Genomic DNA, 25,261 nt, shown 5'->3' on the forward strand with positions numbered 1-25,261 from the left:
GACAATACAAATACAAAATAAGCCAATGATGTAATCAATGTACAATGTCAAGATAAAACACGCAAGTAAAACACCGTAGATGGCAAATGACAAACGCGGCAACTCGCTTGTTATCGGCTAATGCGAGATGCTAACAGCAGTCTTAACGTTCACTCAGTCCTCAATATAAATGACTAGATATTCAGTCTGGTAAAAACAAGTTTAAGGATGAATGAGGAAGTGTAATAAACAGATGTACAATATACCACAAATGTCAGTTTTTAACATGAACTGTTAATACAAAACAAAGCACTGATGTAATTAATGTACAACGCAAAACAAAACAACGCACCAAGTAAAACATTTTTTTAGATCACAAGCGCGGCAGCTAGCTTGTTAGCGGCTAATGCGAGAGGCTAATAGAAGTCTTGACTTTCACTCAGTCCTTAATATAAATTACTAGTTAGTCAGTCTTAGAAATTAATATAAATTACTAGTTTAGGGACAAATAAGGAAGTCTAATAAACAGTTTTTAATATGAATACAAATACAAAATAAGTCAATGATGTAATTAATGTACAATGTCAAGATAAAACACGCAAGTAAAACACCGTAGATGGCAAATGAGAAACGTGGCAACTCGCTTGTTAGCGGCTAATGCGAGATGCTAACAGCAGTCTATAAATTACTAGTTATTCAGTCTGGTAAAAACTATTTTAGGGACAAATGAGGAAGTGTAAATACAAAACAAAGCACAGATGTAATTAATGTACAACGCAAAACAAAACAACGCACACAAGTAAAACATTTTTTTAGATCACAAGCGCGGCAGCTAGCTTGTTAGCGGCTAATGCGAGAGGCTAATAGAAGTCTTGAATTTCACTCAGTCCTTAATATAAATTACTAGTTAGTCAGTCTTAGAAATTAATATAAATTACTAGTTTAGGGACAAATAAGGAAGTCTAATAAACAGTTTTTAATATGAATACAAATACAAAATAAGTCAATGATGTAATTAATGTACAATGTCAAGATAAAACACGCAAGTAAAACACCGTAGATGGCAAATGAGAAACGCGGCAACTCGCTTGTTAGCGGCTAATGCGAGATGCTAACAGCAGTCTATAAATTACTAGTTATTCAGTCTGGTAAAAAATATTTTAGGGACAAATGAAGAAGTGTAAATACAAAACAAAGCACAGATGTAATTAATGTACAACGCAAAACAAAACAACGCACACAAGTAAAACATTTTTTTTAGATCACAAGCGCGGCAGCTAGCTTGTTAGCGGCTAATGCGAGAGGCTAATAGAAGTCTTGACTTTCACTCAGTCCTTAATATAAATTACTAGTTAGTCAGTCTTAGAAATTAATATAAATTACTAGTTTAGGGACAAATAAGGAAGTCTAATAAACAGTTTTTAATATGAATACAAATACAAAATAAGTCAATGATGTAATTAATGTACAATGTCAAGATAAAACACGCAAGTAAAACACCGTAGATGGCAAATGAGAAACGCGGCAACTCGCTTGTTAGCGGCTAATGCGAGATGCTAACAGCAGTCTATAAATTACTAGTTATTCAGTCTGGTAAAAACTATTTTAGGGACAAATGAGGAAGTGTAAATACAAAACAAAGCACAGATGTAATTAATGTACAATGTCAAAATAAGACACGCAAGTAAAACACCTTTATCTTTAGACCACAAATAAAACACGGCAGCTAGCTAGCTAGCTCTTCACTTGTTCCTCTTGTTGTCAAGCGGATGGACTCAAATGCTCAACACCAGACATAGAAGATCCAAATCGAAGCCCTTTGTTAATAAAACACGGCTCAGTCAATCTGACCGCTATTTGTCATGTACTATCAAGGGACTGAAATGTTCCCTTTTCTGAGAAATAAACATGCCACAAAAAGCCAAATACCAAAGCGAAACAATCCGTGACACAAAATGAGATTTAGTGAGGTGTGATGACATCACGTATGATGACGGCACCGCTTGTGATTATAAATTAACGTCTTGTAACTAATGACAATCCCTGGATGACATGTCAGAAAGCCTGACTGACCATTATTGTTGTGAATGCACACTCAAATTGCTATAATAGAGAACTTGTTGTCATCTTTACTGCCACTTTGTTTCACTCTGCTGCAAGCTACACACAGTTAGGCAGCATTCAACTCTGGTTAGTCGTCACACTTACACATTTATCAGACGAAATGTCCAATCATGTTTTTTTTTTATTGCTTTCTATGTGCAGACGTGACAAAACATTTTTTTATTTGAAGTGTAAAGTCAAAGCATCATTAGTCTTTAAAGCTACAAAACACACTCGATCTTGGGGGAGACGTTCCAATCTTGTGGAATTGTCAAACTGAATGGAGTTTGCTGCTGGTTGATGGAATTATTTGGGATTTGTATCTTTTAATTGCCAGCTGGACAAAATGTCCGTGCAGAAACTTCTCTCAAACAGCCTCATCCAATTTAATGATTTCAGAATGAAACCGATTTGCCACGTGCTTCAAATGCCTTAAAAAGAAGTGACAAGTGTCTGCCAGCAGGTGTCAGTGTTGCTCCATGCCGATTGTCTAGCACGCTGAACCATTTGGTGATAAACTATATGTTCTAATTAGACTCTTTTTTTTCTAGCATCATGCATTTCACTGTGTCTAACCACAGACGATGTTATTTCCTGCTGATTTGTTGAGAGTCTTCACCGACGGCCTTCCACACGTGTTGGATGCCTCCAATCGGATGTCTGGTCATGGAATATTTAGCACTTCTCCCTGATGGGATTGGATTAGTTATTTCCTCTTCGCTTAATTTAATTTTTGGTATGAATATTTACATAGCATCCTATTTATAACCTTATAAATCCTTTTAGCTGCTTGTCCCTGATCACGCTTCACACCCGTGAGGAGTGCTGCGTCAGCCGCTGGAGTTTTGGTTTAACACTACTCATCACTTCCTGTTTTACCTTGTACACATGTATTTTCTCCACTTCTTAATTGTGCCCTCTGAGAGTGCTTTGTCAGGTGTTACAGTCGACTCTGCACATCGCTCCTCTTCTCACGCATCATAAACCACACAAGCAGCCAATCAGAATTAATGACGGCAAAAGCCGGGATGTTAGCCAATTAGCAAGCAGCCTGTAATTTATGCGGAATGTTCTCCACCGCTTCTTGTTTGAGGGTAGAAGCCCCCCCCCCCCCGCCGTGTTGTCACAAGAATTTGGGATGTTTGATAATCACTTTTGATGAATAAAATATCCTCCCAAAAAACAATGACAGATGATTTTAAATAAAACAATATAGCATATTTTTTTTTTGAAATGGCATGAAATCCAAGGCAATTTTCTAGTCTTCGAACTTCTAATTACCAGCGGCGTGACATTGCGCTGAATTAGAATTAGAATTCTGTTCATCTATTTGATCTATTACTGCATATAACCAAAAATCTATTTCAATTTAAATAGTTTCATAAAGAGTAATGAATGAATGTGTGTTCAAAATTGGCATTGGAAGAGAAATTAGAACTTTTAAATGCCCATCAGATTGAAAAAGTGGCTAGTGTCTCTCAGTTTGTTTTCATTTAAAAGCAGAAGGATCACAGAGAGCAGCACGGTGTAATAGTGGTTAGTGGTTAATAGTGGTTCGCACATCTAACAGCCTTACAGACACGGAAGATCTGGGTTTGAATGTTCTCCCCGTACTTGCATATGTTTTCTCCAGGCACTCTGACTTCGTCCTACTCTCCAAAAACATGCATGTGAGGCTAATTGAATACCTTCTAAAAATGTTTTTATTTTCCGTTAATTATATATATATATATATATATATATATATATATATATATATATATATATATATATATATATATATATATATATATATATATATATATATTTTCCGTTTATTATATGTTTTTTCTTTTTGGTATGATTTTTTTTAGTTAATTATGAATGCTTTTTCATTCATCACATATGTTCTTTTTTCATTTTTTCCAAAGTACGTTTTTTTAAAATTTTTTTTTACTTATTATACAGCACAGTATATAAATAATAATAACAACAACAACAGCATCAAATTAAACTAATATCCAAAACATTTATTTGACTCTTTTTTTTTTTTTTTAACGGTGATCGATCCATATTTATCAAAAATAAAACACAACAACAACAACAACAATAAAACAGCTGTTAGAAATGACACTCTTAATTTTAGTGATGATGATACGAGGCTGAGAACCCCATTTTGACCGGGTGACTCGGGCGCCTGCCCGGTGGGTCGATTCTAACGAGCAAGGTCGGAACGCGACGGGCCACGCACCGTTGGAAAGGTCTCGTTAACAACAACTCGTCATTTTTCCTCCCCGTGTTACATTTACAACTGTTGCACTCCTGCGACATATGACCTTCAATGACCCCAAACACACCTCCAAGATGACCATTGATTTGCAAAAGCGTGTCTCCAGACCAAAACCCTATTGAACATCCTCAAATGGAGGGAGTGGAAGAAGATTCCAGTGGCAACCTGTGAAGCAACCTATGTCCTTTGGTTGTTTTCACTTAGGGGTGTACTCACTTTTGTTTCCAGGGTGGCTGTATTTTAAGTTATTTTAAAGGAACAGTGAATTTAAGTGTGTGATATAAGCTGTTCATTGACTCATTTTCATTGTGTCAAAGTGTCGTTTATTTAGTGTTGCCCCATAAAAAAGGGGGAAAAAAAGAAATAAATGTTTTTTCCAAGTGAATCCAGTCCATTAAGAGACTGTAAGAAGTGATGGTACACATGACAAACACGGTAGTGGTCTTCGAGTGGCGCTGAGAAAAAAAAAAGAAGAAAAAAAAGATCAATGATGATTTCATGTCAAATCGGTAAAATTACCGAATGAAAAGAAAAGAAAATGGCGCTGACTAAAGAGGGAAAGATGAAAGTCTAAAAAGATCACTCTGTAAAATGAAAGAGAGAAAGAAGAGCCGCACTGCATAACTGATTTATGTATTGAGTTATTTGTTTCTTCCTTGAAGGGAGACATATTTGTTTCACAGTTTGGGCATTATCTTGCGAGATGACAAGATTAAGCAAAAACGCTGCAGTGCAAGAAAACAAATATAGCCGGGAATTGATTGGATGCATCAGCAGATAGCAAAATGATTTTATGCCTTTATCATTTTTGAATTGCATTCCACTTCTGGTTTTTGGAAGGAAGGAAGGAAGCTCGCTGCGGCCCCGCAGAGACTTTCACAGTAGTGATAAACAAAATCACAACGAACGCTACTTCAAACGGTTCCGTTGATTTGTTTGTCACTTTTGGCAGCACCGTATGAAAGGAAAGGCGACATTCGGCAGTTATGGTTTTATTCCAGGGACGTCGACATGTTGAATAAGATGATATTGCGCAAAAAGACCTGGCCCGAATATGGTGGGCAGTTGCAATCCGTCACTTTCATGTCACAGGTGAAGCGTTTTATGGACTTTCAAGGGTATTGCGATCCTGCACTTCCATTAATTACTCTGCCAGTGTTATTAAGACACGTGGAATTGCTCTTTAAGTAGGGCAAAGTGTGCGGAAGAATGCGAACGGTTCACATCACGCAAAATTCGTTCAAGCACATTTTTCTGTATTTCGGATGGATGCTTTTTAGGTGTATTCAGGTTTGTTTACGTCAGGATGCATTTCATAGCTGCATGTTGTCACACATCATCCGTTTTAAAGATTCATCCTGCTTCATGACGATGACTCTAGATGGGATGTAAAAGTCAGTCACAATAAAACGACTGCATAGTAGGGTTTATAAAAAAAAAAAAATCATATGATATTCAGAGAAAAACTCATAAATTTGCGAGTTTATAAAGTGGCAAATTTGTGACTTAATAAGGTGGCACGTTTGCGAGAAAAAAATCTCAGAAACTTACGAGAAATACACGTAGCGTAATACTCGGATGTTTGTGCCATTACTCACATCACAAGTTACGCTACATGTATTTATGGCAAAGCAACAAAAAAACAAACAGAAAAGGGTATCTATTGAAAATTACGGCGGCGTATTAGGGCCACGAATAAATATATATATTTTTTTAGAGGGTGGGGGAAATATACCGAGAGAAAAAAATAAAAAAATGTGCCACTTAATAAAGTCGTAAATTTGCGACTTTATGAAGTGGCAGAATTGCGCGAAAAAAAACAAAAAACAAAAAAACAGAAACTCACGAGAAATACACATAGCGTACTACTCGGATGTTTGTGCCAATACTTAACGTTGAGTTGAACTAAACTCTCCTTGGTGTGGGTTGAGCCAAGGGTGACATATACAAACTGAACAAATGGGGTCCTAGGACTGACCCTTGATGGACGCCACATTTGATGGCAATTCAGAAAAAAAAAAAAAAAAGCTGTCAGGGATACAGTCATATTTTTATCTGTATAATAGTGCTAACAAACGTGTACAAAGTTGCTTGGAGGAGGTTGCGTTCAAGAAAAACATTTATGAAGGACATTGTGAGGGTCAAGGGAAAGTCTGTTATGAACACAAACACTCTGCAGCCTGCCTGCCTCACTGTAGGAATTTCATTTAGTGTGTCCAGCAGCAGTTTTTCCATCAGAGGTAATGAAATGTCACCACTGTAATAGAGCCGAGCAAAGACTGCATTACCAAACAGCGCTTGTGTACACAAGAGCCACCCACAAGCCCAACGTTATCTCTCGTCCTTATTATAACACGCCTCTCTTCTTCCTGCGTTTCTAGATTTTCGTCGGGGAGGTGTCCATGTATGCCATGAAATCGACAAGGGAATCTCTCTTGGCCCAGGAGAAGACCATCGTAACTGGCGACTGCTGTTACCTCAACCCTCTTATTCGCCGCGTCATACGATTTATAGGTAAAGTTAAGCCATTCGTACACCGTGTCAAATTGAAAATGAGAACGTCTGCACATATTTGTGAAACTATATTTTATGTCCAGAGGTGGCAAATCCAGGTCCAGAAAGTAAAAACCCTGCCACAGTTTGGCTTTAGCCCCTGATGCTAGCTAGCTAGCTAGCTAACTCGGCTGTTTCATCTTCTGATGCTAGCTAGTTAGCTAGCATCAGAAGATGAAATTGTCACTAGAAAAATTATTTTTGTTACGAAAGTCTCTAATCAACCATTTACACAGCTCATGCCATGAAAAACATTTGTCACTATCAGCAGAATGCGTTAATTAACAAATGTGTTTTTCATAAAAATGTTTTACAATTAATATTAGTCAAGCAATATTTCAATAAGCACAGTGACCAAGTCTCCATGACCTTTTCGTGACATGATACATGACGAGATGGGTCATTTTTCTACGATGGCACAAAGCCAGTCGATGCCGTGATGAACGCGATGCAAGCAATGCCAGCAGGAAAGTAAATAAATACGTTTAATGACTGCCTTTTACAAGCCTTCTTTGGAAATTGTTCACTGAAGTCCATGAGGTCTGTTTCATGACACAAAAAGTGTAAAGAAAATACAGTTGTCTTGAGAATGTAATGTTTTGTACTCAAATGATGATGATGATTATTATTATTTCTTTAAGTATTTTTTTTTTTATAATAATAAATTCACCAACCAAATGGTTTAACAAAAGGTTTTTAAATTGCATACAAATATGACATTTTAAAAGGGAAGTCAACACAAAAATTTGCAACACTGATCAGCACCCCAAGATTTCGGACGTAGTCTTTGGTTTTTAAAGACAGTAATAAAAACTGTTTACTAGCATCAAACCTCTTTTCTTTATTACCAAACACAATTACTTTAGTTTTGTTTTGAATTAGCTGAAGAAAATTTGGATTCATCCAGTTTTTCCGTAGCTGTTTGTAAAACACAACATTCAGAATTGAAGTCCGAGGAAGCTGAGGACAGCAGCCAATCAGGGACTAGCGTAAAACCAGCCCACCAATCAGAAGCGGGCATTCACACAGCCGAATTAGCATATGCTAATATGTGGAAACAGTCCACCAATCAGGAGCGGGCGTTCACACAGCATAATTTGCATATATCCACTGATAATAGCTTTCCTCCGTAACATATACAAACTGAACAAAAGGAGTCTGAGCATTGACCCTTGAGGGACTCCACGTCATGGCCATTCGATCAGATTCGGAACTTCCGATCGTCACAAAATAAGTCGATGATTAGCCGTCTAGAAAATGAAAAAAATATAGCATACTGCAGAGCATTTGGTTCACGTACCACTAGAGGCAATCACTTCATTTTAAAATGCCCTAATAACGATTTCATACCCTTTTGATAAATGTCAGCATTCTATGTTCTACATCGCTGCAAACGTCATAATTATAGCCACTCACTTGCCAGTTGAAGGCTTTATTGAGATTATGACACATTTGTTTGGTTTTCATTTGCGGTAAACTAATAAGCATTTATTTACACACTCGTCCAGCGTGTAATAACAGCAAATGAAAAAAGCTTTCATCAGTGGGCCACGGGCTTTCGGTTACATCACCGTACCGCAGCCAGTGGCGTAAACTACATTTATTTGAGTGTATATCATCCAGGTTATTACTTAAATTAAATAAAGGTGTTGAAATAGTGGCGTTTTGTGCAGTGTAAATGATGATTTTGGCCCAGGCACAAAAGCCCAATTTCACACTCAATTGTCAACCCTATCATTACATAATGCATTTCGGCTCTGTTTGCATGGGAATGTTCACATTGTTATTCTTCACGCGTCTGCAGGCGTGTTTGCATTTGGCCTCTTCGCCACGGACATCTTCGTCAACGCTGGCCAGGTGGTCACGGGTGGCCTCTCGCCCTACTTTCTGTCAGTGTGCAAACCCAACTACACCGGCACCGAGTGCCGTTTGAACCACCAGTTTATCACCAACAGCAACATCTGCACCGGAAATCCCGTCGTCGTCGGGAACGCCCGCCGCTCTTTTCCGTCCAAAGACGCCTCCCTGAGCGTTTACTCGGCTGTTTACCTGACGGTGAGATTTTTTTTTTTTTGCTATCATGTCATGTCATTGCGTCCATCTTAATTACTGAATCTTCACAGGATTAAAGATACAAAGTATTACAACGCAATTCTTTTTTTTAGGGGAGCAGCCAACTTGTCTTTTCCCCCCCCTCGTCCCTATTTGTAGTCTCACTTACCAAAATGTTTTTCTGCTGCTGCAACATGAAAAGGGGAATTGAAGTGTGTGTGTGTGTGCGTTTTAATAAACAGAAGCAATAATCCACAGAGGTGTTTGTGGTTGTGAGTCCGGCAATACATCCTTGAAACACTGTTGAAAAAAAGTGTCTCACTCCAAAACATGGCCTTGGTCACATCTGGAAATGTGAATTAAGCTGCTGACTTGTGGAAAATAACAAAAACAAACCATACGAGCAAACTGATTGCCTCGGTCAACACTTTTCATAAAGGCCAAGTCCAAAGGGGTCTTTTGTAAAAAAAAAGAAAAGAAAAAACAAACAAAAACATATTTTCTAGCTCTGAGATAAAAAGAATCTAATGCCACATACAAAATAGATAAAAAATAAATTAAAAAAAGGACACATGAAAACCCATTTGTCGGAATTCTATAACCCTAATTCCTTGATGGGCAACATAAGTATTTTTTTTAAATATTTTTTACACAATTAAATCAGTACATGTAAGGTGATAGTGTCATTAGACATGTTCTATTTTCAAGCACAGTTTAAATTAGGGGTGTCAGGTGATTACAAATTTTAATCATAATTAATCACATGACTTCAAAAGTTAACTCAATAAATTTTATATCTGTTCTAAATGTACAAAGTTTTTTTTCAAAGTTTTCATACTCGTTAACTTAAAAGTGGAAAAATTGTTAAACTAATAGAAATATCGCTGCATCTTTTATTCATTGATGCAGTAATTTCATATGATTCATAAAATTGAGTTAGAATTAAAAATTGAGTTAAAGTTAAAAAGATGTACTGTACTGTTAACTGTGTTGAGGTCATTTTTCTGCCACTAGATGGCATCATTGCATTTGTAAGACATTGGTGGCAGCTCAGTGCATTTTTCTTTTCATATTAAGAGCTATTTAATCTTTAACATGAAATAACTGGTGAAATTCTGCACATTTTTAAAATTGTAAAATACCACCTGAACCCAGTTTCCAGACATATATGCATTATTACTAAATTTATTACTGCTAAATTTTGACGTCTGCTGCGTTGCGATGAATTCCCCCAGTACATGCTTACCAAGTAAGTAATCGCACGTTAAAAAATGAGTGGCGTTAAAGGAACTTTAAATTAGCTCAACATTAACGCACTAATTTTGACACCTGAGTTTTAAATACATCAGAATAGATTTTCAAAGGATCCCGTCCGTCTTAAGGACAAATAACAGTTTGTGAAACAGTTTTGTAAGTATCCCGGTTAGTATGGACATGTCCATATATATAAATTGACACCTCCACACTTGCACTCTAGTTTGTTTTCAGAGATATACTGTACAATTTTAGTCTAAACAACTCTATCTCACTTTCCCAGATGTACATCACCAGTACCATCAAGACCAAGTCCAGCCGCTTGGCCAAGCCCGTACTCTGTTTGGGCACTCTCTGTTCAGCTTTTCTCACCGGACTCAACCGGGTCTCAGAGTATCGAAACCACTGTTCAGATGTGGTGGCTGGATTCATACTGGGATCGGCGGTTGCGCTTTTTCTGGTGAGGATGATGGAAATGAGAGAAATGTGAATTTTCTTTTTTTTTTGTAATTATCTAGCTTCCAAATGACTATTTAAAGTGTACGTTTAAGGATGCTCTTTTTCTTAGGTTTGAACTTGGTACCATCCATGTTTTGAATGCGAGACAGATCACAGTCATTGTTTTAGGTTGAGGTGGTGTATCTACTAACCCCCCCCCCCGAATCAAAAACGATTTATTCCACAATCTCAAGGGGTTCATTCGGTGTAATTGCTGTTGGGTCCTCAAGTGTCAGGAGAGAAGACAGGAAAAGAGAGAGAAGACATAGAGGGAAGACTGACGACACTATAGCGGTACGGGAGCCCTACTGGCACAGAGGCATCATTTTAATCAGGGGATTGGATGGTTCCCTCTGCCAAGGTTTTAACCCACATCCGTCTGTTTCTTCGTCCGTCTGTCAGCAAGTTCCTGCGGGCTGATTTGCCTCAAGGGGAGCTTGCACAGGGCTGCTGTCAATTCGAGTCTACACTTGTAGTCAATCGTAAAGAATTTGGAGCTGTTGATGTCCAACTCATTGCTTTAGGGAAAGAAAGGGATGGGAGCTTCCTTGCCCAATTTTTACTCTTTTGTCCGGATTAGGTGAATATGGTCAAACTACTGATGTCTCTAAAGCCATTGGAATGTACCATCTGACAGATAGATAGATAGAAAATAGCTAGCTCTGATAAGCAGCTAGTAACAGAGAGAGCGATAGATAGTGTCACGGTGGGGTTGGAGGACCCAAATGCAGCGTGTTATACTGAACACTAACATGGGTACTGGATCTAACTCTAAATAAACAAAACCAACAAAGTTCTTAAAAATACCCAAAATCAAAGTAACAACAAAAAACACAAGAGTGGTGACAGCGACAATGAGCCCACCAAGACTGAACGAAACCAGTGAACTAAATACAAGCCAACTGACGAGACAACGAGAGACACCTGGACAAGACGGCTGGGGGAGATGATTGGATGACGCAAGGGAACAGGATGACGAGTACAGGTGCAAACAAAACCCAATCATAACAGATAGATAGATAGATAGATAGATAGATAGATAGATAGATAGATAGATAGATAGATAGATAGATAGATAGATAGATAGATAGATAGATAGATAGATAGATAGATAGAAAGAAAATAAATAGCTCTAAAAAGTAGTTAGTAAGAGAGAGAGATAGAGATAGATAGAAGCTAGCTAGCTCTGAAAAGTAGCTAGTAAGAGAGAGAGATAGAAGCTAGCTAGCGCTGATAAGTAACTAGTAAGAGATAGATAGATAAATAGATAGATAGATAGATAGATAGATAGATAGAAAATAGCTAGCTCTGAAAAGTAGCTAGTAAGAGAGAGAGATAGAAGCTAGCTAGCGCTGATAAATAACTAGTAAGAGATAGATAGATAGATGGATAGATAGAAAATAGCTAGCTCTGAAAAGTAGCTAGTAAGAGAGGGAGAGAGAGAGAGATAGATAGATAGAAAATAGCTAGCTCTGATATGTAGCTAGTAAGAGAGAGAGAGAGAGAGAGAGAGAGATAGATAGATAGAAAATAGCTAGCTCTGAAAAGTAGCTAGTAAGAGAAGGAGAAAGAGAGAGAGAGAGAAGCTAGCTAGCGCTGATAAGTAACTAGTAAGAGAGAGATAGATAAATAGATAGATAGAAAATAGCTAGCTCTGAAAAGTAGCTAGTAAGAGAGGGAGATAGATAGATAGATAGATAGATAGATAGATAGATAGATAGATAGATAGATAGATAGATAGATAGATAGAAGCTAGCTAGCTCTGATATGTAGCTAGTAAGAGAGAGAGAGAGAGAGAAAAATAGATAGATAGATAGATTACAAACAAAGGAATATCTTGAAGCAACCATCCAAGAATTCCTCCACATTAAATTCCAGAGACACAAAGTTTTCTCCTTCCACAAAGCTCTTCAACATTGGAACAAGAGACCAGACGGCTGCCACCCAAGACTCATCATGTCGAAGTTCAACATTTCAATCAAAGGGCTCATCTCACCAGTGACCCTGAACAGTAATAGCATTTAAAAATCGATAGATGGACGGAGAGGAAGACGGGAGTTTAGTTCATAAAGAGCCGTGTCTTCGTTTCAGTACAGGGCTCTTCGTATCGTATTTTCCATAATGTTGGGGCGAATTCCAACTTGTTCGACTGCCCACTTGTTCAAGGACTGTATCAATTTAGTTTTGTCAATATGCAGACGGCAACTTCTTATCTTTTTACTGTGCACAAAACATTTGAAGATTTTAAATTGGATTTTCCATTTTGCTGCCAAACAAACAAATCCAGCCGAGCCTGGATGACAGGAAACCCAAAATTGGAACTAAGATTGTCTCCCACTTCATTTTGGAGGTTTAAAACAAGACAATGTTTGGATGGTTTACTTAAAATGAGGTTCCTTGCAACAGGATCAGATACGGGCTGTCAAAACCACAAAGAAACCATCATGATTTATTATTAAACACACAGTGTTTGGATTCTCACCGCCGACCTGCATGGGTTTATAAAGTATTTGTTTTCTTGTTCACATGTAGTCAAACATTCATTTTCGTATCTTATCGGGGGAGCAAAGGTGGTTACTTTTTCATGTTTTCTTATGAGAATTCCAACAGACATAAAAAAAAAAAAAAAAAAATTCTTTCAAAGCCAAGTTTTTGCTCTCTCAATTCATTTTTATCCATAATTAAAAACACGGATAGGGAATATGGCATATTATTATTAACTACTGCAGAGATTGGCCAAGATAGTGTTGTTTACAAGAATTCCAATAGGGTTTCAAAAAGAATAGACTCTTCCCAAATGCATTATTTTTGGTGTAAAATCCTAATTAATGCCGGTAGGTGGACTTACACAGTTGGTATGAGGTCACTATTTGCAAAAGTAAATGTATTTAATACTTACCCGTCATTTGATTTTTTTGGGTGCTTTTTTACAGGTTATTATCGACACGGTAAATTCTGTAAATTTGAGTCCAAACAGAGTAAAATTTACTCTTGGAAGAGAGTAGATTATTATTATTTATTATTTAAGTATTTTTACTGCGTATGAGATAATTTGCCTATTCCATGAAAAAAACAACCTATTAAAGATTTTCACCCAGAAATTCAAATTAAATTTTGCAAGGATATATTTTTACAAAATTTTACTAGTTTATTATTATTTTTAAAAACGTTACACAAGGGTTGAGGAACGAACTCACGACCTTCAGCTTGGTAGGTTGCCACTCTACCACTTGAGCTATGCCACTCCTGTAGTTAGCTTATATCCAAAAGTTACGAAGATTGCAGCTGACACAAGCGACATAATAAAACAGTCGGAGCTTCATTGTTTCCCAACCTGAAGTTGTAGGTTTGTTCCTCAACCTTTCAGTCACTTTTTTTTTTTTTTTAATCATCCAAGTGTAAATTTTACTCCATTTAGAGTGGGACTAAATAGACTCTGTTCAGTACAACGGCGTATTAGGGACACGTACAAATCTATTTTTTTTAGATGGCGGGGCAATATTCGGAGAAAAAAAATTAGCAAATTTGCGAGAAAAAAAAAATTGTACATTTGCGAGTTTATAAAGTGGCAGATTAGCGAATTGAATTGATGTGTTGAATCTGCTGCTGTCCGTCATTCACTTGCATTTACCTAACGTATGCTAGCTTCTGATTGGTTAGTGTTCAGTCAGCTGATAGGGGATCAGGAAGTGTTTTCGCTCTAGCTTCCACGCATGACGAGTAAAGTTTAAATTAAGACTGAATCCGTCTCCATCCTGCCTTTTCATTTCATAAACAGTATCCCATTAACCACCAACAAATACACACATTAGCCTATTGCTATGCTACGTGTAGTCCTCATAAGTTTCAGATTTTTTTTCTTGTAAATTTGAGACTTTATAAAGTTGTAAATTTGTCACTTTAAAAAGTCGCAAATTTGCGAATTTTTTTCTCCAAATATTGCCCCCACCCTCTAGAAAAATATTTATAAGTGGCCCTAATATGCCGTCGTAATTCAGAGTAAAATTTACATAATTTGTTGTGCAGGTTGAGCCGGCCACGGAATATCTAAGAATAACTGATTACAAAAATAAAATAAAATAATGTGTGGCGTAATATGACATGAATCCTATTTGACGTTAACACGACAGGGTGTGTGCGTGGTGAACAACTTCAAAGGCGTCCACGGTGCGACAACCAAACAGAAGAGCGAAGATTACCGCGGCCTCCCCCTGATGACTTTCCCTCGCGTGGAGAGTCCTCTAGAGACCCTCAGTGCACAGGTACAACCTCAACGTATTGTTTTTGATAATTGGCAGAATTCCCTCAAGGCTTTTTGGGCTTTCCGGATACACTTCCCACTGAAGTGCACTGCAATTTGTCATCGTTTAGCGTCAGACGGAAAGTGCTTTACTTTCTTTCTTTACAAATGACTCATCAACAAAGCACAGGCATGAGTGTTTGCATGTACCTTGTACTCGTCTCCCTAATGAAACCAGAAGCTCACCTGGAGCACTCCTGACACCTGACGATGTTTTCCTTTTTTCCATTCACCCCCCCCCCCTTTTTGCACACTCTCCCCACTTCCCTAAAATCTTTCTCCGCCTCATCCCTGTCCCCCCCTCCCCGCCCATTTTCAGAACCACTCGGCATCAATGACGGAGGTCACATGACTAAGGGGGCAGTACCGGGTCACGTTTGCGTCTCCGCAGCACTTCCAGACACAATGACAAGGACGCATGTCACGTGGCTCCGATTGCTTACCAAACTCAAACATTGATATATCTGTCTAGTTCACCCCCCCGGGGGGAGGGGGGGCGTGGGAGGGGGGGGGGGGGGACGGAATCCACCATGTTTGTAATGGGCACCCGTATTACAAAACAACCTCAAGCACAGATTGTTTTCTTCATATCAACTCATTGCAACGCGGGGCATTTCCGAGGTTTTTAGTTTGAAGATGGTGTTTTGCACATTTTGTATGAGCGATTGCTGTTCCGCCCACCCTGACGTGTCGCATCACATCCGTGTCAGGTGACTTCCCTCCCGTCCCGTCCCCCCCCCACCCTCAGTCTGAAAAAGTGCTATGGAAAACTAGCAATGTTGATGTTGTCATTCTGTGATGTTTGTCATTTGTACAGAAAAAAGAAAAAGGAAAAAAAAAAAAAATAGAATCTTTCTTTTTATTATGGCTGTATATGAATTGACCGTGTCAGGTCGAATTTTGTAAAGATTTTTGTTAATCTGTACTATTACGATCCTTTTGGACCTGTTTGCCTGCTGTAAACGTGGATATGTTTTGGTATCAGTCGGACATTATTCACACGATGCTGTATTATCAGCTTCATGTATGAACATGCATGGTGTCCCCTCAAATTTGACAATTTCACAGTCAAATAACATAGTCAAATCTCAGCAAATGAGGAATAAAAATGTTAATGAGGTGACCAATAACGATTATCGCCATTTTACAATCATGGAATTAGAAATGAGAAATTAGAAGAATAGAAAATTGCCATTCATTTCATGTAAGGAAAACTGCTATGTTGTGATAAATGTGTGTTTTGGGGGGAATTTTACTTACGAGTGGTATCGGCATTTAGTATCGGTGACTACTCAAGGGTTGAGTATGGGTTAAAAAAAAAAAGTGCCATCGATCATCCGTAGTAAAAACTAATTTAAATGACACATTAAATTGAGGCTTTTTACTAAGAATGTTTGATATCACTTTTATCAGAATGATACTAGTTTGAGTACTCAACTCTTTATTTGTCACTGATATCAAGTGCCGATACCACTAGTACTTTTGATACATTTAAAAACAACAATGAATGAATGTATATCAATCCAATATTTTTTTTTCTTAAAATTGCTTTAAATTTCATGGCAATTGTCTATTCTTCTCATTTCTAGTTCCTGATCTTAAAACCCGTCGTGAGTAACGGTACTTTAAAAATAAGGCCGGTATCGGCCCCATAATGATACCTGGTATCGGTACTTGCCCATCCTTACTTTTTACTTCCAATTTAAAACATTTGCCGAATGTCTTAAATAACATGTAAAGTGCTTTCGTCAAAATACCACAAGAAGAGTAAATGTAAAAAATAAAATAAAAAGTAAGAGTAAGAAATAGATAAATAGATAATTAATTCTCTAAGTAACACCATAATGACCAATATCAAAATATAAATAATTGAGAAATGTAAGTGTGGGGGGGGGGGGGGGTTCGAGGGGGGACCCTGAAAAACTAACTTCAAACTTAAATAATAGTTTGTTTGTATTTCATGTTTCAAATGTTTTTTTGTCTTATTTAATTCAGTGATTATTTTGGGTACCAATAGAAGGAACCCGCCTCCCACGAGTGCTGTTTTCACCGCACTTTGAGAATCACAGGCCCTTGACGTGGTTAAATAAACATTCACATTTCGGAATATTGTCATTTTTGGAAAGGCGGGGGTCACCTTGAATGTTCATTTTCAACTATCTACTGTATATGTATCCACATTCATTGTTTTGGTAATAGGATTTTTTTTTTCCCAGAGAGGTTCTGCTGGGCTAGCCGGTGCCAGGCCACTCCAAAATGAAATCCCAGTCTCTGTACTGTAGAGCCATGTTTTTTTTTTTTTTTTTTTTGGGAGAGTAAATGGCTTACTATTAGGTCTGGCTAGCCCTTTTAAAAAAAAAAAAAAAAAAAAGTGACCTAGGCTAATGACCACTTCACTTTTCCCTCTCGAGGTATCCCTCCCCCACCCACCAGTGGATTGTGATGCAATGTTGTGACTCCATTTCCTATTGGAAGAAAACGCCCAGCATGAAGAGAGAAGTCAAAATGTTTTATAAATATTCATGATTTGAATTATAACTCATCAACATTGTGATTATAATTGTATTTTATGATATGGTTCAAAAGAACTCTTTTCATTTCCAATGCTGCATATATTTTATTTTATTGGGTTGTTCTCAAATTAAATAGTCGGTAGCAACACTGTGGTCTCCTGCGTTTTTGTTGTTGTTTTTTTATTCTTATTAGGTAATTATAGGGAATTATTTTTTAAGTGTTTCACATTATTACCAAATTTAAAAAACAACAACATTTGAACTGTGCCACTGTGCGATATATTGATCTTATGTCACATCCCAGAGAATAAAACCAAAAATGCAACCAAAACCTCCTCCATTCACACAAACATTAAAACTCATTTGCTCCCAAAACATATAAAAACGTTCTAATTTAAATATTGCCATGGTCCCAAAAACCTATTAATACGTTTTTTATGCTAGAGCATACAGAAGGCTTTGATGCAGCCTCTCACCTGAAGAGAACGCTTAAAGCAATGGTAGTTATAAAAAAAAAAAAGAGTATAAGAGAGCAGAAACGAATAGATATATATATTTTTTTCCTCATGAAAATCTTTCATTTGGTAGGTTCCATGTTTTTATAGCAATAGAACACAATATTATGTGGGCCTTGCAAAATGTGTCAAAATCCAGTAAAAAAAAAAAGAAGCCAGGAGCGAAGGGGGTTACTTCAGTGAAAATGGCTGGGAGTGAATGATTTAAAGTAACGATAATTTCATAATGGGTAAGTGTAAGATCTCCTTTAAGTGTCTATTTAGACTACTAATTAAAACTTTAATGGCGCGTTACTTCATAGAGGAGCGTTCCTATTGGCTGCACGGGTCCTAAGGGTCATAGATTGCTAGATTGATTGAAATAAATGGGAAACAGAGAATATTGGCAGGAGCAACGTGTAGTCGTGTGGGAATTTGTTGTCCAATTCACAGCCTGAGGGGAAGTGCTAATAGAGTCGGATTTAATGGCATGTTGCACCGAGGAAGGAGGACAATCCGGTATAGTTTGCATGGAACAAAATGTCGACTTGGGTTGTTAGCAAACAAACGTAGCCGCGTTGCAAGACGCAATGCAGCGCTTTCCTCTTCAATCGACGTACCTCAGACACGGGGGATTAGAAGTCGCACAAGACGGGCTAAGACCTGACACTTTGTTTTGTTTTTAGTTAAGTCATTCTGTCACTGCCTTATCAACTTTAGTGACATACGCGTCAGCACAAAGCAGCACTCGCTCGCTCTCTCTCTCTCTCTCCCCGTCTCAGATTCACAAAGAAAGCCGGCTGCCGTGGCAGTGAACTTGCTCTGTCAGGTATTCATTTCGGTGTTGACAGTCTGCGCTTACCCTGCAGACACGCTGATGAAAAATAAGAGCCTGTTTGTGTGTGAGTCTTTGTGTGTGTCACAGTCCTTGGCTTTTCCTTGTTCTCTCCAAGCGGTATCAGCGAGGGTTAGTGCAACAACCAAATACTGTACGTTAGGGTGACCATATAACCATTTCCAAAAAAAAGAGGGCACTTGCCCCGGCCTTGAAATTGTGGTACCAGTCGCAGTTACACAGTGTACTTTACCTCGCAATTAGTCACGCAATGCCAACCGGACATTTTCATGAATTTATAAAACAACCGCCCGGACGCCCGAACCGGACGTAAGAAAATGGTCTGTCCTCCCAAAAGAGGACCCAACTGTATGTTAACAAAACTCAACCTAACTTTTTTTTCCAGAATTCACAAAGTGTACTTGATCACGCTTAATTCCAGTATTTCACGATTACATTACGATTTTAGGTTAGCCTAGCATTTAGCATCACTTCTCCGTTTTTCCTCGTCATCTCTTCATGGCAATATTTGTCAGAAGTGTCGCTTATTCGCGATGATGGCCGACAACTTAACAACATGTTTAGCCACACCAGCCAGTAGATGCTCGTTGCTAGCTAGCTAGCCGGTGCGACTTAAGTAGTATCAAGCTTACTCGGACGTAGTTGATAAGCGTCCAGCTCAGTGACACTTTTAAGGACCGTTCAAATATTTGAAAATTCTGTGACTCCGTTTTGCTCGATGAGGAGCAAAATGCTAATTTTGAGACTTGTGTTTAGCATGTATAGCTGCAGGTGAATCTCAGTGGCACTTGAGAGAGAAATAAAACAATCCTCACAAATAAGTACTACATGAACTGGTAATCTTGATCCGCTTAAATCCAGAGCTACAACGGCAAATATCAACGGTACACGTGTTCTGAATCTGAAGTTTGAGGAAATAATTTTGCAATCATTTTATGTGCAAACGAGAGAGGTCAGTCTTTAATGACAGAACTCAAAACTTGAACAGCAAATAAGAAAAACAGCTTTCATCACAGGGGGACCATTTCAGTTGTGAATATTCATAGTTTAAAAAAACAAAAAAGTGTCAATGGTTGACTGGTGGCTTGTGTGTCAGATGTAATATTTAACTAACAATGCACCAAAAGCTTGAGGTTGGCCCATGTAGTGATACTTCTTGACATTCTTTTGAGCACACACACACAAAAAACAAGAATCTAATTGCTCGAACCTTGAACTCTTACACAGCACATCAGTATACAAGTACCTCAACGCCCGATGTCGAACTCTGCTTCATGAACATTCACAGATAAACCGACAACATGATTACCATAAAATAAGAGACCCAAGTCCAACCAATAAATGTATGAAGCTCAGAAATCTTTCACTACATTTACATGGAGTCAATAACCCTTTGAAAACCTGAATATTGCCAATATTTGGGTTTTGAAAGGCCAAACCCGAGTACTTGGCCATATAAATGCGTATCGGCATACCTCCATTTAATGGAACATTTGTTTGTGTTCTGCTCATGCTCTACTCACCAGGAATCTTGATCTTCAAGGACGTGTACGCACGGCGGCCATCTTGCGTTGCCACTCGCTAAATGAGCCTTGAACTTGAATATTCATATCACGTTATTTTCTGTCTCTACGGTGAAAATGCTACCGTGTATGATATATATATATATATATATATATATATATATATATATATACACACATATATGCGTGCATATATAAGCTTGTGTGTCCGCAGAGATCATAGAAAGTTATAAGCGGAAACAACGCCTATTTGCGTAATGACGCTCGTGCGTCACAATTTAGATCGGGATATGTGTACGGGGGCGTAACCTCCTGCATATTGACTGCATGTAAACATAGTCATGACAAATGATCTTCAATCCAAAAAAAGACATGGTTTCATCAAGATCTAAGGGACACTAAGACCTTTAACGGCTGGGTTCAAGCTCAGGTCATTGACGCTTTTCAGCGAGCCGTGACATGAGACTCGGGTGATTTGCCCCATTAGGCTTAAATACCGATGGGTCTTCATATCTGGGATCAGGCTTATCATCGCTGCAAAGCAAATCTGTTCCCTTGAAGATGCCAGGCTTAGAGAGGGGAAGGCCTGAGAGAGGGAAGCAGTAGGGAATGGATGAAAGAAAATAAAGGTAATGAGAGGTGGTAAAGAGATAGGGGGGTGGGGGGGGGGTTACGTAGCTCACCACAAACTGCAACAAGCAAGGAAGGACTGACTTGGTGCTTGGTACCTTACGTTGTCAACTACTCCCTGCCAAATGCAATTCGCATATGTCAAGAAATAATTGACTGATCACGAGATCTGATCCGAATGGAACATTTCAGTCCAGCGTTCGGGGATTCTCCTGAGTCTCGTTCATCAATAAATGCTTTAGCTGCATCCATCAGGGCTACCACATGTAGGAAGTTTTCCCTGGACAAACTGGGGGGGGGGGGGAGTTTCAGAACTCTGGGAGTGTGTTTTGGTGTTGGTTAGTCTGTTGGTGGGATTGTGTATACTGTGAGAGCTGGTTAGACTGGTGCACAGTACCTGGACTGGGTGTAGTCTGGTTTGCTAGCGGGTTTTCCGACTGGTACTTTTCCAGCTCTCTCTTCCTCCTCATTGCCGACTGCAGCTGCTGCTTGATCACGGAGATTTGACTCTCCAGGTCGGACAGCTCTTGCACCAGCGGACCGCGGCCCGCGCCCAGACCGGGACCGCAGTCTCCCGCACCCAAACCCAGACACTGCGTCGTGCCCGGTGCGGCGCCCCCCTGCCCTTGTCCCAGTCCTTGGGGGCACAGGCGGCCCAACAGGTTGGAGCGCCCGTTGGAGGTGGTCACGATGGGAAGATGTTTCTCCAGTAGCGGAAGGGAATGGTGGAGAGGAAGAGTTGAGGCTGGCGGGGGGAGAGGAAGATCCTGGGAAGAGGGACGCTCCAAGTCGTTGTGCGCCTCGTTCGGGAGAACCCTACGTCTGTTGCAGAGAGAGGACTCTGCGGGATTCCAGGATGCCGATTGGTTGTTTCCTTCATTGCACCTGGAGACGTAGACGAAGAAGGTAATGTCATGTCGTTAATATGCGATTCTTGGAGGCTGCAAGATTTCATCAATCAACAAACCGATATAATTTATACAGATGAGAAAACGACATGTTTTACTTTGCCCAATATCATAAGACTATCATTTAAATAAGACCCACTCTCCCTCTAAGATCACTCCTAAGAGTATGCAAGATAACTTTCCTTTAGGGTTGAATCTACACTATATAAAGAAATCATTATATAAGCTTACAGTGACCCATAAAAAGAAAATCTTATTGTTGTGTTATCATGGCATAATCTCACCACATCCTAAGGGTAGAGAAAAAAAATCTGAAAATACGTTGGCACTAAAAACCCCAAAAGTACAATTTTGAAGCAATGGCAAATTTGAGGCCAGCGCCGAAGGTCTTACCGGGCCTGACAGCCAGTAAATGTGACTGAGCTGACGGTTCGAACATCCTTTGCGACTCGAGCCGCCGCAGCCTCTGACACAACAGTGACTCCTCTTCGTCTAAGTCACTTCCATCCTCAGCGCTTGCGATCTTGATCCAAAATCAAGATGAATTGGGCCTGCTCAGCATTTTTACACCCCACATGCATAACTGCAATATGTGGATTTATATTTATTTGCTCGTACACATTTTTCTCTTTTTTTTTTTGCGTCTCTTCAGCGGTCTTCCAATTGATTCCGCAAAGTTAGGATTGTGTTAATGCAATATGTCACACATACAGACGGAGCTCTAAGTTTTAATATTCTATATAACAGGATGCATGGAGTCACTACGCACAACCACATTCCATTAATTATTTAACCATCAATAATTAATTTAGTTTTACAAGTACTACAATGTAGACACAACTACGAAAAGGGTTGCTTTTCAATTCTCTGTACTATTTCAACATAAGGATCCTTTCTATGTCATTTTCTAAAATAGCCTGGACCGCATACTATGCATGCACTTTGCCAGATTGTCCGCCCTCCCATTGCGTCTAATCATTCATTCACATGTTCATGATGTGCCATAAATATTAATTCTGATGATGTTCTGAACTATTACATATGTTCTTGCAGCTTGTTGTACATCGAGGTCTTGGTCGATACAATTACAAAGATCTGGCCCGTTGTGGCAGAGAGAAGGGGGACTTGCGTCTCTCAGTGGACCCCATCGTTGACGAATGGCCAAATTTTTGGTGAGTGCTTTATGACGCAAACCTCGAAAAAATACACAGACTGAGAAAGACCGTCTGGACTGACCCAGATGGATAGAGAAAAACCTGATTCAGTTGGTGCCCACCTCTGGTTATAACACTACAACGGCGTATTAGGGCCACATATAAATACAGTATTCTTCTAGAGGGGGTGGTTAATATTCAGAGAAAAAAAAATCACACATTTATGACATCATAAAGTGACAAATTTGCGAGAAAAAAAGCCACTTTAAAATGTCACAAATTTGTGATTTTTATTTTTTTTATTGAATTTTTCTCAACAAAGGTGGTAAGCTGATAGCATTTCAACTTAAAAATGCTTAGCAACGTAATTGAGAAATCTTTCATTTGGATTCACTCCAGTTGCGTCTCTCAGTCGACCCCATCGTTGACGAATGGCCACATTTTTGGTGTGTGCTTTATGACGCAAACCTCGAAAAAAATACACAGACTGAGAAAGACCGTCTGGACTGACCCAGATCGATAGAGAAAAACCTGATTCAGTTGGTGCCCACCTCTGGTTACAACACTACAACGGCGTATTAGGGCCACATATGAATACAGTATTCTTTCTAGAGGGGGTGGTTAATATTCCGCGAAAAAAAAAATCACACATTCATGACATCATAAAGTGACAAATTTGCGAGAAAAAAAGCCACTTTATAATGTCACAAATTTGTGATTTTTTTTTTATTGAATATTTTCCCAACAAAGGTGGTAAGCTGATAGCATTTCAACTTAAAAATGCTTAGCAACGTAATTAAGAAATCTTTCATTTGGATTCACTCTAGTTGCGTCTCCCGGTCGACCCCATCGTTGACGAATGGCCACATTTTTGGTGAGTGCTTTATGACGCAAACCTCGAAAAAATACACAGACTGAGAAAGACCGTCTGGACTGACCCAGATCGATAGAGAAAAACCTGATTCAGTTGGTGCTCAGTCCGTGTATTTTTTCGAGCTCTCGCACTTGCCGAAAATGTGGATATTCGTCAATGATGGGGCTGACGGAGAGACGGCGTATTAGGGCCACATATAAATACAGTATTCTTTCTAGAGGGGGTGGTTAATATTCCGCGAAAAAAAATCACACATTTATGACATCATAAAGTGACAAATTTGCGAGAAAAAAAGCCACTTTAAAATGTCACAAATTTGTGATTTTTTTTTTTTATTGAATATTTTCTCAACAAAGGTGGTAAGCTGATAGCGTTTCAACTTAAAAATGCTTAGCAACGTAATTGAGAAATCTTTCATTTGGATTCACTCTAGTTGCGTCTCTCAGTCGACCCCATCGTTGACGAATGGCCACATTTTTGGTGAGTGCTTTATGACGCAAACCTCGAAAAAATACACAGACTGAGAAAGACCGTCTGGATTGACCCAGATCGATAGAGAAAAACCTGATTCAGTTGGTGCCCACCTCTGGTTATAACACTACAACGGCGTATTAGGGCCACATATAAATACAGTATTCTTTCTAGAGGGGGTGGTTAATATTCCGAGAAAAAAAAATCACACATTTATGACATCATAAAGTGACAAATTTGCGAGAAAAAAAGCCACTTTAAAATGTCACAAATTTATGATTTTTTTTTAAATTGAATATTTTCTCAACAAAGGTGGTAAACTGATAGCATTTCAACTTAAAAATGCTTAGCAACGTAATTAAGAAATCTTTCATTTGGATTCACTCTAGTTGCGTCTCCCGGTCGACCCCATCGTTGACGAATGGCCACATTTTTGGTGAGTGCTTTATGACGCAAACCTCGAAAAAATACACAGACTGAGAAAGACCGTCTGGACTGACCCAGATCGATAGAGAAAAACCTGATTCAGATGGTGCTCAGCCCGTGTATTTTTTCGAGCTCTCGCACTCGCCGAAAATGCGGATATTCGTCAATGATGGGGCTGACGGAGAGACGGCGTATTAGGGCCACATATAAATACAGTATTCTTTCTAGAGGGGGTGGTTAATATTCCGAGAAAAAAATATCACACATTTATGACATCATAAAGTGACAAATTTGCGAGAAAAAAAGCCACTTTAAAATGTCACAAATTTGTGATTTTTTTTTTTTATTGAATATTTTCTCAACAAAGGTGGTAAGGTGATAGCATTTCAACTTTAACTTTAAAA

At 38.8% G+C, this 25,261-nt stretch overlaps 2 protein-coding genes across 8 annotated transcripts in view; one reads left to right on the plus strand and one right to left on the minus strand.

Annotated features, from left to right (window-relative positions):
- Positions 1 to 17,669, plus strand: part of plppr1 (phospholipid phosphatase related 1) — a 39,967-nt gene extending 22,298 nt beyond the window's left edge. For 4 of the 5 annotated variants that reach the window (XM_077542876.1, XM_077542877.1, XM_077542875.1 and 1 more), the window contains 5 exons: positions 6,733 to 6,865; positions 8,709 to 8,959; positions 10,494 to 10,670; positions 14,839 to 14,970; positions 17,420 to 17,669. In XM_077542876.1, the coding sequence (XP_077399002.1) occupies positions 6,733 to 6,865; positions 8,709 to 8,959; positions 10,494 to 10,670; positions 14,839 to 14,970; positions 17,420 to 17,464 (738 nt within the window). In that variant the 3' untranslated portion in view covers positions 17,465 to 17,669. Of the gene's footprint in view, positions 1 to 6,732; positions 6,866 to 8,708; positions 8,960 to 10,493; positions 10,671 to 14,838; positions 14,971 to 15,327 lie in introns of all 5 variants that reach the window. The other variant, XM_077542878.1, reaches the window with a different exon arrangement.
- A 2,133-nt stretch (positions 17,670 to 19,802) lies between these two features.
- grin3a (glutamate receptor, ionotropic, N-methyl-D-aspartate 3A) overlaps positions 19,803 to 25,261 on the minus strand; it is a 113,251-nt gene continuing 107,792 nt past the window's right edge. For all 3 annotated transcript variants that reach the window (XM_077543089.1, XM_077543088.1, XM_077543087.1), the window contains one exon: positions 19,803 to 21,909. In XM_077543089.1, the coding sequence (XP_077399215.1) occupies positions 21,333 to 21,909 (577 nt within the window). In that variant the 3' untranslated portion in view covers positions 19,803 to 21,332. The remainder of the gene's footprint in view (positions 21,910 to 25,261) is intronic.

This window comes from Vanacampus margaritifer, chromosome 14, assembly GCF_051991255.1.
Source record: "Vanacampus margaritifer isolate UIUO_Vmar chromosome 14, RoL_Vmar_1.0, whole genome shotgun sequence".
Lineage (NCBI taxonomy): Eukaryota > Metazoa > Chordata > Actinopteri > Syngnathiformes > Syngnathidae > Vanacampus > Vanacampus margaritifer.